At 37.6% G+C, this 15,638-nt stretch overlaps 3 protein-coding genes across 3 annotated transcripts; 2 read left to right on the top strand and 1 right to left on the bottom strand.

Annotated features, from left to right (window-relative positions):
• The first annotated feature begins 496 nt into the window (after positions 1-496).
• Positions 497-1,057, top strand: LOC149943378 (uncharacterized protein F54H12.2-like). Its single transcript, XM_090176068.1, has one exon. The coding sequence runs from the start codon at positions 497-499 to the stop codon at positions 1,055-1,057; it is 561 nt and encodes a 186-aa protein (XP_090032194.1).
• Positions 1,058-1,110: 53 nt separating this feature from the next.
• Positions 1,111-1,782, top strand: LOC149943377 (uncharacterized protein F54H12.2-like). Its single transcript, XM_090176066.1, has one exon. It carries the CDS (start codon positions 1,111-1,113, stop codon positions 1,780-1,782), a length of 672 nt encoding a protein of 223 aa, XP_090032192.1.
• Positions 1,783-14,984: 13,202 nt separating this feature from the next.
• LOC149943376 (uncharacterized) lies at positions 14,985-15,386 on the bottom strand. Its single transcript, XM_090176065.1, has one exon. It carries the CDS (start codon positions 15,384-15,386, stop codon positions 14,985-14,987), a length of 402 nt encoding a protein of 133 aa, XP_090032191.1.
• Positions 15,387-15,638: the final 252 nt, after the last annotated feature.

Below are 15,638 nucleotides of genomic sequence, written 5' to 3'. Positions count from 1 at the left end.
TCGGCAACCTAACGGTGAAAGTTCATTTAAGGCCCCGACAATGATGAAGCCTGACGTCCTAAAACATCGCTCCTGCGTTTACCGAGATTATTACGTAAATCAAGCCGGTCAAGGCGTATCAAAAGTGTATGTTGGCGCTAATTACCAGCGTGAACACGGACAAATTGGTCACGGAATCGGGAGTTTCTTCTCGGGATTGTGTCGAGCCGCTAAGCCTTTTTTCATGAGAGGCGTTAAATTTTTGGGTGGTCAGGCCCTTTCGACTGGCAGTCAAATTCTTAGTGACGTTCAAAAATGTGAGAATGTCAAGTTGGCCGCCAAGTCAACGAAACTTACGATAATTTAAAACAACAATACGGATCTGGCAAACGTAGACGTCGCGCCATTCCTAAACAAACTAAGAAAAGGGCCCCCGCGAAGACCAAGAAATCATTAGGAGTTCGGAACGCCACCCGGAAAGTTCTCGACATTTTCAGCTCTCGCAAACTAAATCGTAATGGCCGCCCACTGTCAGGCGCTTAAGAGCGAATTAGATTTGTTCGAATCTACACCGGTTCAGACGTCCATCGAAGGAGGAAAATGGATGACGTATCAACCCGTATCTTCGTTACGCGGCGAAGCCATCGAATTCAACGTCTTAAGCGGGGGCGACGAATATCTCGATTTACCTTTAACGTATATGTACCTGAAATTGAAAATCGTCGCCGACGCCGCGGGAACCGACCTAGCGGATGTCGACGAGGTCGCTCCGTGTAATAACTTTCTCAACACGTTGTTCAGTCAAGCCGAAGTTCATTTAAACGGTACCCTGCTCTCGCCGTCGGCATCTACTTACGCGTACCGTTCTTACGTCGAGACTCTCCTAAACTATGGCAGTGACGCTAAATTATCCCATTTGACCTCGGCCATGTGGCATAAAGACACGGCGGGGTCTATGAATAATTTAACCACCAACGAAGGTTATAAGACTAGAAAGGCTCTCCCCAGCAATTCCAAAGAAGTTGAACTGATAGGCCCCTTTTTCTGGACATATTCAACGTGGAAAAATTCATTATAAATGGCGTCGATCTTCGCGTAAAACTCTCGCGCAGTAAAGCTCATTTCGCATTGATGGGTAAAGCCAAGGCTGGCTCTGATTATCGAATAGTGATTTCGGACGCTACGCTTTTGGTTCGCAAAGTTCGCGTGGCACCTAAAATACTTCTCGCTCACGAAGCAGCTCTAGCCCAATCAGCGGCCAAGTACGCTTACACTAGGACCGAGACGAAAATATTCACTATAAACTCGAGCGTGTTAAGCACCACTATAAATAATTTGCATTTGGGGACTATGCCCAATCGCGTTATAGTGGGTTTACTCGATCTCGACGCCTACAATGGTAATCTAGCCAAAACACCCTTTTGTTTCGAACAGTTTGACGTAAATAGTTTAGCTCTGTATTCGGATTCCGAGGGTGTCGATTCTAAACCCCTACGGCCCAATTACGCGTCTAATCTTTACGTCGAAGCGTATCACACTTTATTCACCGGAAGTGGCTTGCACTACAAAGACCAGGGCAATCAGATTTCGCTAGCCGAGTTTTATTTATACCTTTTCGACCTGTCCCAAGATTTAAGCACCGGTTCAGTGTTCCACTTCAATCCAACAAGGCAGGGACAATTGAGGCTCGAGTTAGGATTCGCTAAATCGGTACCCCACGCGTTAAGTTGTCTCGTTTATATGGAATTTCAGAGTTCATTTAGAATTGATAAAGCCCGTAACGTAATTGTCGATAATCCATGAAAGGCGGAGACATAATGAGCGTAATGGCCAATACCCAACATTTTCTAGGTGTTTTCCCGTCCGATTTACTACCCTCGAGAATCGACCAATACCCCGCTTCTCTAATAGTTAACTTGTATAAGCATGACGAACAGGGCAGCCATTGGATAGCTATATATTTTGGCGCTAGGTGTCACGGTTTTTATTTCGACTCATTAGCACTAGGGCTATTATTACCCACCATTAAAAAATTCTTTAAAGACAATTCAGTCAAAAGGCGTCACAATAGACGGCGCTTACAGTCGCTAAGTAGTAAAGTGTGCGGTGAATATTGCGTCATCTATATTACTCATCGAACTAAAAAGAAAAGTACGGCCAACATCTTCAGGGGTTTTTCCAAGCACCATGAGATAAATGACGTCAAAGCTACTCGTAAATTCACTGAGAAATAGTCACAGTACGCAAAATGGAATCTCTGATACTGGACTTGGAATACCTCACTACCGACAAGGATCGGTATCTAACCAGTGACCGCGTATTGAAAACTGTTTCACCGTACTATCGAAGTTCGGTTATCGTGGAATTTGATTATTTAATCGGAAAAACCAAACGGGAAGAAAGACCCGACATTGTAGTAAAGGAACTGGCCGTATGTACCGCCGAGAAAACCCCCGCCTGTTTATCGTGGACATTTGAACCACCCTACAACCAGGAACAGTTACCGGTATCTATTCAACGACAAAACAGTTGGGTCGTAAGAAACCAACACGGTCTAGACTGGACTACCGGACAAACGCCTTACGTTAAATTGCCATCTTGCCTACTCGCGTCTACATCCCTCGCTACCCGGATCTTCACCAAAGGTGCTGTGAAACGTCAGTACTTGGCCGATTTCTTGAACACTGTCATCTACGACTTGGATGATTTCGCCTGTCCAAAAGCCATAAACATCGATAAAACACCGCCTGTGAAGTGTCTATACAACCACTGATCAAATTTCGAACGTAAGCCTTGCGCCCTGGAAAGAAGTCTACTCTTGGCCGATTGGGTCCATCACCACGACGACTCCATTAATATCCAATTACAGTTTCCGTTTTAAATTATCCCCCTTGTATATTTTACCCCCTCAAATAAATATTTTTAACACCTCACGGCTGTTTTTATTAATACATATAAGAAACCGTCTTTTCCACCCGTAGTCTTCAGTAGGTATCATGGAATCTGAACAGAAACGTCTCGAGAGTTTTCGCTGCTGGGAGAATCCGTTTGTCACCAAAGAAGAGTTGGCGGAGGCCGGGCTATATCGCGTATATAAAGGAGACGCCGTTCGCTGCGCTTTTTGCAATGGAGAAATGTACGACTGGATATCCGGAGATATCCCCAGACTGGAACACGATAAATTCTTCCCCAATTGTGGCAGAGATATAACACCCTTAGAAAAATATCTAAAACCAGATGACAACTTAGCATTTACAGTTAAGCCACATGAGCTAGACGCTCTTATGGAAATCTTTGTAAAACAACGAAATGAACTAGACGCTCTTATGGAAATCTTTGTAACACATCTCATTTCAGACACCTAAAAAAGTACGCTTTGATACGCTTAACGTAATCTTGTATACCCCGCCTGAAGATCGCCGAAATTACGATTTAATAAACAAGGCACATTTTCAACGTATTATTTATAATGTCGGTAAAGTTCTCGAACCTGTATTGCTTAAAAAAATAATTTTGTTTCGATATATACCGTATTTTTATTCATTTGTAGGGGCAGCTGCATTGGGGGTTGAGAAAATTAGGGGGAAAAGAATGGAGCTTGTCTAATTGGGCCTTTCAACCTATAGTACATAATCCATAGTACACCAAATAACCTATAAGAAATAACCCATGTCGCTCCCCTTATCTCTCATGTTGGTTGCAAACATTGAAGGTTTGAGATTTCAATGTTATGTCGTGGTCAATGTTTGGCCACCAAACAGTAGAGCGGGCTGAATTCTTCATTTGAACTATTCCCTGATGGGTACTATGCAGTTCGTCAAGTAAAGCTGGTCTTAGTTTTTTAGGAACAACCACTCTATTTCCAATTAACAAAATGTCATGTAATAATGTTAACTCATGTCGTCTGCGATAAAATGTTTTAAGTAGTTCATTGTTACATTGTAACAATGACCATCCGTTCTGTGTAAAGTCAATGACTCTGTAATTCAACGTCGTTTCTGGTTTCTTCAACCATTTTGCTGTAGGTAATTGGCCTTTTCATGAGAGATTCGAGTAACAGTACATGTTCTGTTGGAAGTGGTGGCTGAAAATCTTGAACCTGAAGCGGAAGTCTACTTAATGCATCAGCATTGTTGTGGGTAGATCCCTTTTTGTAGACTATTTCATAGTCGTAAGCTCTGAGCATTAGAGCCCAACGCTGTATCCTGGCAGCAGCGATTTGTGGGACCAATTTGTTTGCAGAAAAAATCGTAACCAAATGTTGGTGATCCGTGACTAGTTTAAATTTTCTTCCTAACAGGTAATCACGAAACTTAGTAACGCCAAATATTTTTGATAAGGCTTCCCGCTCAATCTGGGGATAATTTCTTTCGGCTTTGGAGAGGGAACGTGATGCGAAAGCAATAGGGAACTCACCACCATTTTCTACATGGGAAATCACAGCACCTATGCCAACAGGCGATGCATCACATGCCAATAAAAGTTCTTTGCTTTGATCATAATGAACAAGTCTGTTGGAATCTTTGATAGACCGTTTAGCCTCTCGAAAAGCAGTTTCCTGGTCTTCATTCCATGTCCAAGGTGTGGTTTTATGCAATAAGTTATAAAGTGGTGCGAGACGTGTTGCATTGTTAGGCAAAAACTTGTCGTAATAGTTTAGTAAACCAATGAAAGATCGAAATTCTTCAATGTTCTGAGGCGATGGAGCTTCCATGATGGCTTGCATTTTACCTTCTTGCGGATGAAGACCTTCTCCATCAAGCCTGTGTCCTAAAAATTCGAGAGATGTCTGTAAGAGTTTACATTTATCGCTTCTTAATTTGATGCCAGCTTTCTCAAGTGTTGTAAAAACATCGTCCAGTTGTTGTAAATGAGCTTCCATAGATTCATGACCAAGAAGAACATCATCTTGGAATGGAGTCACGCGTTTGTGTAATTGTAGAAGAGTTTCCATATGTCGTTGGAAAACTGCTGATGCCGAAGATACTCCAAAAGGAAGACGGTTCTGTTTAAATAGGCCTTTAGATGTGTTGATAACAAGCAATCTTTTTGAAGCTTCATCTAACTCTAATTGGTTGTAAGCATCGCTCATGTCCAAACGCGAGAATACCTTGCATCCAGATAATGATGCAAAAATAGCTTCAGGTTTGGGTAAAGGATATTGTTCAGTATCAATAGCCTTGTTAGCAGGTACACTGTAATCGCCACAAATACGTATGCCACCATTTGGTTTTCTAATTGGTACAATTGGTGCAGCATAATCCGAATATGGAATGGGGGTAATTACTCCCATTTCTTGAAGTCGTGTCAGCTCTTCTTCAACTTTCTCAGTGAGAGCGTAAGGAATGGTACGTGGTTTAAAAAACTTTGGAATTGCATCTTGCTTTTCGTATAATTTCACCTTGACTCCTTTGAGACAACCTACTCCAGGAGAGAAGAGCGCTTGATGTTTGTCCATAATAAATTGCAACTTGGAAGGGAATTTCACAATTGTTGATATTTGTCTTCTTGGTTGGAACGTGGGAAGGTGAATCTGTAAATCTGAGTAAATCCATGCGCGTCCACATAAGGTTTGTCCGCTCCTTTATAAATCAATAAAGGTAATGTTGCTAGATTGTTTTGATATTTAGCAGTAACCATTGTGAGGCCTTTGATGTTGACTGTGTGACCAGTAAAAGAATTCAAGTTGTTGCCATATGGTACAATGGGTGACTGTTGCGGTAAATTGTTTTAGTCAGCCTCAGACATCATAGAGTGACCTGAGCCTGAATCTAGTTCCATTTGTAAATCCATATCATTGATTTTGCATAGTATCATTATAGGTGGTGGAGCTTTCGTGTTACTAGTAAGATTTTGCGTATGATTAATGGATTCTAGTTCTTTAATATGATTCATTTCACTGTATTCATCATGCATATGATCTTGTATATGATGCGTATTGTTCGTATTTGCCTTTCCTTGACTTCTATTTTATTATCTGTTTTACGCTTAATGCATGCTTTGTAAATATGTCGTACCTTTTTACAATAATTACAGGTTGATTCGATAAAAGTACATTTCCATGATACGTGGTCAGTTGATGTACATCTTATACATGATTTGTGTTGTGAACTATTGGAATTGTTGTTTCCATAATTTCCATATTTTTTTGCGGAGTTTTACCACTACTTTGATTTCCAGAATTGTTGCTCTTTTGGTTGTTGTTTGATTTCACTTTTGAATGTTGGTTTATTTTGTTGACTGTGGTATTATCTGTAGCATGATTGTTGCCATTATTAGATCCCTTTTTGAGTTCCATGGCGTTTTGAGTCGCAGCTTCCATACGTGTAACTATTTCCACAGCTTTCGTAAAAGTAAGTGTTGTGGGATCTTCTAAGAATAACTTTCTTTGCATTTCATCGTCATTGATCCCTGCGACTAATCTGTCTCGTAGGTTTGTGTTCAAATTTGCACCATAATTACAAAATTCAGTAAGCTTTTGAAGTTGTGCAACAAATGTAGCATTCGTTTCTCCTTTTTGTCTGACACGATTGTTGAATTTACATCTGCATACTAATTCTGAAGGTGCTGGACTAAAATGGTTGTTAAGTACAGTTATTAGCTCATAATATGTTTTATCTGTAGGCTTAGAAGGCGCAATCAAATCTCTAAGTGTCGTATAAGTTTCGGAACCATTAACTGTTAAGAGTGTTGCTCTTTTCTTGATTAAAACTTTGGCATTTCGATTGACGTCTTCATCTTCTTCTAAACCTTGAACCAAAAGGTGTTGTTCCAGCCGCTCCAAATAAATTGACCATGTCTCTTTTGTTGTTGTTGATTCAAAAGATGGAAACTGTCTTAATGATGAGGCATTTTGAATGTTGTTATTTAGGGTATTTTTTTACTTATTTATTTTTGAATTGGGTTGGCCTTGGTTTGAGTCTTGACTTAAAGTGAAATTGTTTGTAAACTTTCTTCATCCCATCTCCGTCGCCATTTTTGTTGTGTTTGTTGGTAGATCAATAAAGCGTTGTTTAACAATTGGCATTTAATAAAGAATCTTTTATTTACATAACTATGAATATTTTAGTAATTGAGATCCGTTTAGATAACTGCTATTTTATTATCACTGTGCAAGACTAACTTTCTCTCGCGTTCTCCCAGTATATCAGAAACCGTTTTTCACTTCTTGTGTACCTGGCGCCATCGGTTGACAAATGTCTGAACTTACTTCGGTATATAACAGTCAGGATCCGGAAACTAGAGAAGAGAGCACTATTTGAGTTTAGCTTTTACTCTATCCAGTGGCAGTTGGTGGCAGTGTGTTCATATAAAATCGACATCCTTTTTGAGCAAGTTGCAAAATCCGGTACGAAACGATAGAGCAAGTTATTTAAGACCTCAGCCCACTTTCCTATGGCTAAGCCGAGTAAATAAGGATACCTTTATGAAAGTAATAAGTTGGCAAACTTTTCTTCAATTCAATAAACACCACAGTAAAATCTAGGATACAATGGCGAAAGAAGGTACTAAGCTTACATGATTGGGATTACGTACGTTAGAATAATATTAGAATTTTCATGAAAACGGCCATTTTTATTTAACTAATTACAAACAAGTGTGGTTCGAATACTCCACCATCGACTGCGATATAGGCTTGGGTGCGAACAATCATGTTGTGGAAAGCACGTGGAACCATTTTCGACATGTCAAAAATGATTGTTTTGGTGATTGGAAGGCCCGTCTCTTGAAAAGGAAGATTCATCCGATAATAGAGGTTGCGAATAAATTGAGGGTCCTCAGCCACCGAATTCAGCAGTCAGTTGCAAATGTCCAGCAGTTTTATTTAATAGTTTGAGCTATTGGCTCACGTTACACGAATCACTGGTCACCACCTTCCTACGCGGCCACCTGATTCGATTAGCATTATAAGTCACTTAATACGATCTAGTGTAGTGTTTGGGTATTTATCTAACTGATTACAATTGCATTTATATAGACATAAGACCATTGCCGAAACTTTAGAGAATAGGCCTGTGCTTTTTCAAAGTCAACACTTCCACATAATTGGGCTTAAAATTGCTTTGTTTTGTACTTCAGTGTGTCTTAAGTTGTGATTAAATGTTATTTTGGAATAATTAACTCCTTCAATTTTAAGGTACTTCGCAGTTGTTTTATTGATTTATTACCAATCTATACGGCTGGTGTTTTTCCTAAAATTATTCGTTATATTAAATGTTATATTTACTCCAAAGATTTTTATATATGACATTTTAAAAACATAATTCCGAATTTAAAATAAGGAATGGAATACACAATGATACAGAGTGGCCAGTATGGTTTTTTTTTAATATAATATACTTAATGTTACTGTTATTTGTAGCAAAACTTAAAAGAAAAAATTAGTTTTAAATTAACACAATTTTCATTATTAATTGGTTTTAAAACATTTTTTCTTCCTTCACTATTATTTATTAATACAAATTTTTTCATTTTACACTTCTTTAAAAATTGATACATAAGAACTTTGAACTAGTTAATTTGAACATTATAGTTATATTAATACCGCATAAATAAGCAATTAATTAAATCAAATTATTGTATCGATTGTGTAAGTATTTCAAATATAATGATATTTAAAACACCGATTTAATATTTATTGCAAGCCGGCAAGTATTGGGTAAAATTTCGAAAAGAGGTTGCAGGTCAGGTGGAAAAGGTGAGTACCTTTGTTACGAAAACCCACAAATTGAAAGTCTTTTTTTTAAAATTTTACCCTGCGCACCCCATTTGCACCTGAAAACTATTCTATTGGCAGTTGCTTTTCGTACATTTTCGGGCTCGGTCGATATATAATAATAATCAGCTTGGCTTAGATAATAATACTTAAAATGTAAGTGTTTCAAACGTGACCTACTTAAACAATGTTTACGTAATTAACAATAACAGTTATTTCACGGAAAATAACGCTAGTTAACAATTTATTTCTATACACGCAAGTCAAGTAACGGATAATTTTTTTTATACATAATGATATGCTTATTTGGTTACAAATGTAACGTACAATTTGTGTCAACAAATACATTAAAAATCAGCTAAGAATATGTTGAAATTACAAAGCCGCTTTATTATTTTATGTATAAATATATCAATAAACTTTAGTTCGTTTTATTAACGAAGGATTTCTTTTGGAAGTCGGTCGTATTTTGTTTTTTTTTTTACATTTAATAATCGGTTTTCGCAGTGCTAAATATCTTGGCTTAAGATATTCAAAAGAATTTCAAATGATTCGTTTTTGTGTCACTCAGGTTATGTATTCATTTTTTCCTAATTGCTTTTCTTTTTGCGAAAAACTAATTATTGAATTAATAATTAATGCTAATATGACCGCTCTCAAAGTGGATGGACGATATGCATTCAGGGTCTTTTAGCATAACCAAAATGGTTTTGGGGAGGTATCTTTTTAAAAACTTTTAAAAAGGGCAATCATTATCCATTACTTAAAAACCATCTTTAGTCTTATCATACTTATCTTATTTGTGAAAGACACGGTTTTGTTTCCTACATTAATTAAGATGCATTGGAATGTCAAAAGGCTTTAATTTTGGTAAACATAAAGAAACCTTTTTTTTAAAACAGTCTACTTTAAACTGCCTAATGTATCAATTCATAAAGATGGTATTAATTGTATGATATTTATTTTATGGGGTTTTAGAATTTTAAAAAACTGTTGTGGTTGGTGATATTGTCTGTATAAGTAAAAGTTTTTAAAAAGAAGTGCATAGTTGCATACGATTTGAAGATACTAATTGAATGGTTCTTAGTTTGTGTCTGAGGCATGGGTGATATCTGTAAAGAAACTAGACTTAATTTGTTTCTTTATTCTGGCCCAGGGTTAATCAATACTATTGAAAGGATTAGGCGTAGATTCATTTGATTAAGTGAATAAGCTGATTTACTAATTAGACTTGTCTCTCTATTTTAAAGCCCTATTTGGCGAACATTTGCTCAGGATCCGTGTAGTAGGGGGTGTTATAAATAGTGTCATTCTCTCAAATTTTTAAGATTTAAGATTTTTAAATACGACCTAGCTTATCATTACTCAAATGAAGTAAACAAAGTACTAAGCTTTCATTTAAGCCAACGTTTCATTTCGCTGGTCGAGTTCCTGCATTTCCATTTTGCTTTAATAATACTGTTGGATAAGTTCGATATTGTAACGTTTTGTCTCTTTCGATCGGCAGTGGTTTTGGTCGCTGGTTTGGAATTTTGTTTGCAAGCATTTGATATTTTTTTTGCCTCCCCCTTTTTGGTATTTGCCTTCCCTCTTCAGTTTTTCCCCGTTCCCCATTTTTTTACATAAAACTTATTGTTAATATCTTCCTTTTTGACGATCCTTTTTAGTAGGTTTATTTTTTTGTGTCGCGTGGTCATTTTCGCGTTTTTCTCGTTGCGTGTTTTTGTTTTCTCGCGTCGCATGTTGTTATTTTTAAAAAATTCCGTTAGTTAGTCTTAATTTGTACTTTCGCCTTCAACGCCTATCGGCCGAGTACCGCGTATCAGTTTAGTTTCCTAAATAAATATATTTTAGTTTTCCCAAACGTTGTTGGTCTTTTTTACCTCTTCAAACGTGTTCACTGTTAGATAAATAACGACTTTAGTGAAAATTGACCTGAAAAAAGCTACAAGCGTTATTCTTCATTTATAATTCGTGAATAGCAATAATTTGAAGTTAGAAGGATCGCAACTTCTATCTGGCTTTGAAGCAATAAATTAATAATGTTCTCCAGTTGCGACAGAAGGTTTTGGAAACTAGGATCTCATTCGTAATTTCCCTTGCTTGAATAATTATCCGTACATCAAAGGACATACATGTAGATGTACCTCAAACTTAAAGCCATATAATTAAGAGAAAAATAATCAACTTTGTTAATACTCAAGCCAACACCTTAAGAGCCCGTCATCTAGCGTTTTTTTAAGCTTTTCAATCAGGTGAACGGGTTACAATTCGTAGGAGGGTGGAGGCAAGCCACACTAACCAACAGCTCCCTATACTAAATATTACCATAAAGTTTAACAAGTTTCTAGTCCCTTGTACTAAATCTATTTAACTTAGAGCATAGTTGAAGATAGAGGAAGACGAGCAATATAAATTCGGGAAAAGATTATTAAGATCGAATGACGGTCAATGAGTAATTTACAATGTTAAACAAAACATAGTGTAAAATAAAAAACAAGCAAACAATATAGTCTTTACAAAGCTGTAGAGGGTCATGGTCGCAGTGGGTTAGTAGAGTAATCGTAAACAGAGGAGATAAGCATCGCATTACTCCAACAATCCTTCTCGATGATTATCGGATATACCAGCTTTGTCCATCAGATTGGAGAGTCTCTGCCTTGCTAACTGATTGGTAAGAAAATCAGCAGTCATGTCTTCCTTGGGGCAGTAGTTCAAATGTTTTTAATATAAACATTATTTTGTACATATTTGGTTAGAGGGCCAAGTCAACATGCGACTTATACCCCTCTTGCAATACACTTTTTTTTCTGATTGTAAGACAACAAAGGAACAATAAATTAAATAAAAAAATTAATATAAAGGTAAAAAGAAGAAAGTATACGGTATTTAAGTGTTCAATTTTATGGTAGAATTGGTTAAATAACTTAACTCCTGCGTAAAATAGTGAAGTTATTATTAATAGTTAGTTAATTTTGCGTTTATGAAGTTATTTTTTGTTGTGTTAAATAATGGAGTTTCTAATATATTATTTGACCTTGTGACGCGTGTTTTAACTTGTAGCTTAAAGAGGTTAACCTGCTTAGACGTTATACTTTGGTAACGAAGTTTAAATAGACATACTTGGTATGAGCGAGCCATTCTATTTTATATATGCTTCTCAAAGTACGTTTTTGTAGAATATCCATTCGTTTGATATTTTTACTACGATTGTTTCCCCAGACAACAATTCCATATAATACACGAGAGTAAAAAAAGCTATAGTACAATTAAAATAGAACTGAGCGAGGGAAAGATGGTTCTCACAGTCCATAGGTGGTTTCTTCTAACTTAACTTATCGTATATACTATTCTCCACCACACTCCCCCCTTTTCGGCTTTCCGTTGCTATGCAACGCGTTTTGAAAATTTTAATGTTTAGGCTTAGTTTCTCCTTTAGATTTGACAGTCGCCAGCCAGATTTCCCGCACGGTACTGATGAGTTCCAAATAGAACGAAACCAGTCTACCGTTGGAATTTCTGGCTATTTTATTACTCGATGATCTCTTTGATCCGAGTTTCGCGTTTTTTCTCGAAAACCTTTTGGTACGAGTTATTAGTAAGTTTTTTAATTTCTTCAAATTTGTTTAGGATTTAGCAATATTATCCCTATTATTTATAGACTAATCTACTTTTCGCGTATTTTTTCATCCTTCTCACAGTCCATAGGTGGTTTCTTCTAATTTAACTTAACGATGGTTTACATTTTCGAATTAAATACGCAGCACCAGACATAGTTTGTATGATCGTTCCAGCTAAGATGATGGTCAAATATTACCCTCAAGTATTTGTATTCGAGAACTCTCTTAATTTCACTTCCTTTGATAAATATTTTATATAACTCATCTTTTACTAATTTGCCTTGGTTAACGAATGTTATACAGGGTTTGTACTGTACATTATACGTGCCGGGGGACACTTTCTACCAAAATTGCATCTAAATCGAAAAGTATATTCACGTTTTTTGAAAATTTAAATTTTAACCGCTAGGTGCTATAAGAATGAGAAAATTGTAGAGCGTCACCGAAAACGTACAAATAGCAATGGCAAGAAAAAATAGACGTCTTTTTCACTGAAAAAATACGACTTGAAAAAGTGACCAGTTGGGCAAGCTAAAATAACTTTTTTTGAATTCCATTGGGAGAGTAATGTAACTTTATGGAAGTCAGAAATTTGTCAATCTGGTGTTTAATGCATTAAACACCGCTGAAAAATCGAGGAAACAATTTCGAAGAAGGCATTACAGGATTTGATTTCGTAGGATGAAAAATTCGATTTTTTTAAAAAACAAAGAAATTTTATTGATCTTCTTACAAACAAAATGTATAAGTACGTTTCGAAAATATCACCTTCGGCTGCGATGTAGGCTTGGGGGCGCGAACAATCATATTGTCGAAGGTGGCTTGAATCATTTCCGGGGTTACCTCCCTGCAAGCGCTTACAATTCGTTGACGCAGCACTTCAAGGGTCTCAACCGGAGTGGCGTACACCTTGTCCTTGACGAAGCCCCAAAGAAAAAAATCCAACGGAGTCAGATCGGGTGACCTTGATGGCCAGTGTACGGGACCGTTTCTCCCTATCCATCGTTGTGGAAATTCGTTGTTTAGGTAATTCTCACGGCTCTGTGGTAATGAGGCGGGGCACCGTCTAGCGGAAACCACGGTCTTGCTCCTTGCGCCTACGGTAGATTGACAAGTTGTTGTTCTAGCTCATTTCTCAAGAAATCTAAATAACTCTGGCCTTTAAGATTTTGCGCTAAGAATACTGAACCAATTAGCCGGTTTCCAACAAGACCAATCCAAACATTCAAGTCCCCAAATTGAAATTGGTGACGGTGTTCATATCCCCAGTGTGGATTGGTGTCTTCCAAAACATGATTATTTTGGTTATTGTAAGGGCAAACGAGGATTCATCCGAGAATAGCATGTTACGGAGGAATTGTGGGTCGTCGTACACGGAATTTAGCAGCCAGTTGCAAAAATCCAGCCGTTGTTGAGCGTCTCCATCTCGTTGCTCTGTAAGGATGGTACTTATGCCAATGTAAAATTTCTCATATGCGAGTTTTACTGCAAGCCAAATCCTTACTTGCCGTGGCACAACTACTACGTGGGTATGGTTGCTCAAAGATCTCACTCACTCGTCGTAGATTTCTTCCACCTTCCGCGTAGTAAATGGCGACTATTTACGGCAATAATGTTACACAGTTTGTATTACAGTTATTTAAAAGGTTTTTACTGACCTTTAAACCTGTGGTCTATTTATCTTCTCACCTATCAGGGTTAAAATAGGTTTCGAATACGACTAGATTAAAAAACCAATATCAATAGCTAAATGAGACAGGTTGTGGTTTCAAAAATAGTGCCACGCCTCATGACCCCCGAAATGTCAAATACTGTATTTCAAAAAGGATGAATAGGGTGAAACAGTTCGGCACATTGGCCAGCAAGGTCGCACGTAATTTAAATCGCTATTTATAATTAAATTAATTAATATAAATTCTTCGCCATTGTCTGGTTAATCTGGTGTTTATTGCATTAAACACCAGATTAACAAATTTCTGACGTTCATAAAGTTACACTACTCTCCCAATGGAATTCAAAAAAAGTTATTATAGCTTGCCCAACTTGTCACTTTTTCAAGTCGTATTTTGTCAGTGAAAAAGACGTCTATTTTTTTCGTGCCAACGCTATTTGTACGTTTTCGGTGACGCTCTACAATTTTATCATTGAAATATTTCTTATAGCACCTAGCGGTTAAAATTTAAATATTTCAAAGAACGTAAAAATATTTTTCGATTAAGATGCAATTTTGGAAAAAATAGTGTCCCTCGGCACGTATAATGTACAGTACAAATTTTAAATTTTTAGAAAACATATAGTTTGTTTAAAAAATCACTTTTTCGAGAAAAAAAACACCCTGTATACTCAGTTTTCGTTTTGTTTAACTTAAGGCCGTTATCTTCAGCCATTTGTTAATTGAGTTAAGATACTCATTCGTTGTTTTAATTAGTGTTTCGAGATGTTGATAGTGCCGTTCTCCCTCAAGTCTTGTAGTAGATGGTAGCGGACATCAATGTGTTTTGTCCTGGAACTGGTTCTCTTCGAAAGACTTACCTTGATACAACCCTGGTTGTCTTCAAACAGTTCGGTAGTGTAGGGACTGGTAGTCCGACGTAATTTAGGAGTTACCTTAACCAAATCGCTTCGTGCGCTGCATGAGATGCTGCAATATACTTGGCCTTTGTCGATGATCAAGCGACTGTCGATTGTTTTTGACTCAACCACGATACTGTCCCTTGTCCAAATTGAAACAGGTACCCGCTTGTGGATTTTCGGTCTTGGTAGTCTGCATCAACGTATCCGACTAGCTCTGGTTTCTCAGTAGCTTTTAATTTGAGACGAACGTCGATCGTGTTGTTAAGGTAACGCATTACGCGCTTTACGGCCGTCCAGTCCTTTGCTCTTTGCGCTGCTAATCTTCGGCATAGAAATCGGATGCTTGCAGCTATATCGGGTCTGGATACGGTAGCTATGTGAAGAAGCGATCTGATGGCATAACGGTACTGATTGTTGTTAGGTAGAACATCTTCCTCCCTAAGTGATTTCAAGTAGCCGAGATCCATTTGAGTTTTACCTTGTTTGGCTTCCTTCATGCCAAAGTCTTCCAGTATGAACTTTATCTTGGTCCCTTGATGAATGTCGAAATGGTGGTTAAGTCTTCTGTAGATTTATTAATGGTGGTCATCCACGTAAAGCAGGAAGTTTCGTCTTTCTCTAGATTACTGTAGAGTCCAGGATCTGCCTTACTTCGAGTGAATCCTTCAGCTAGTAGTATCTGGTTGGCTTTGACGTTCCATGCCCTTGCCGATTGCTTCAGTCCATAAAGGCTGCGCTTGAGTTTGCAG

Source organism: Leiobunum rupestre, chromosome 5, assembly GCF_980474605.1.
Source record: "Leiobunum rupestre chromosome 5, qqLeiRupe1.1.hap1, whole genome shotgun sequence".
In the NCBI taxonomy this organism is placed as follows: Eukaryota; Metazoa; Arthropoda; class Arachnida; order Opiliones; family Sclerosomatidae; genus Leiobunum; species Leiobunum rupestre.
Note: the sequence above shows the minus strand (reverse complement) of the source record. Positions and strands in the feature narration are given on the sequence as shown.

Excerpts from the sequence above, each read along its gene's own strand:
- LOC149943378 (XM_090176068.1), top strand. The coding sequence starts at position 497 with ATGGCCGCCCACTGTCAGGCGCTTAAGAGCGAATTAGATTTGTTCGAA.
- LOC149943377 (XM_090176066.1), top strand. The coding sequence starts at position 1,111 with ATGGGTAAAGCCAAGGCTGGCTCTGATTATCGAATAGTGATTTCGGAC.
- LOC149943376 (XM_090176065.1), bottom strand. The coding sequence starts at position 15,386 with ATGAAGGAAGCCAAACAAGGTAAAACTCAAATGGATCTCGGCTACTTG.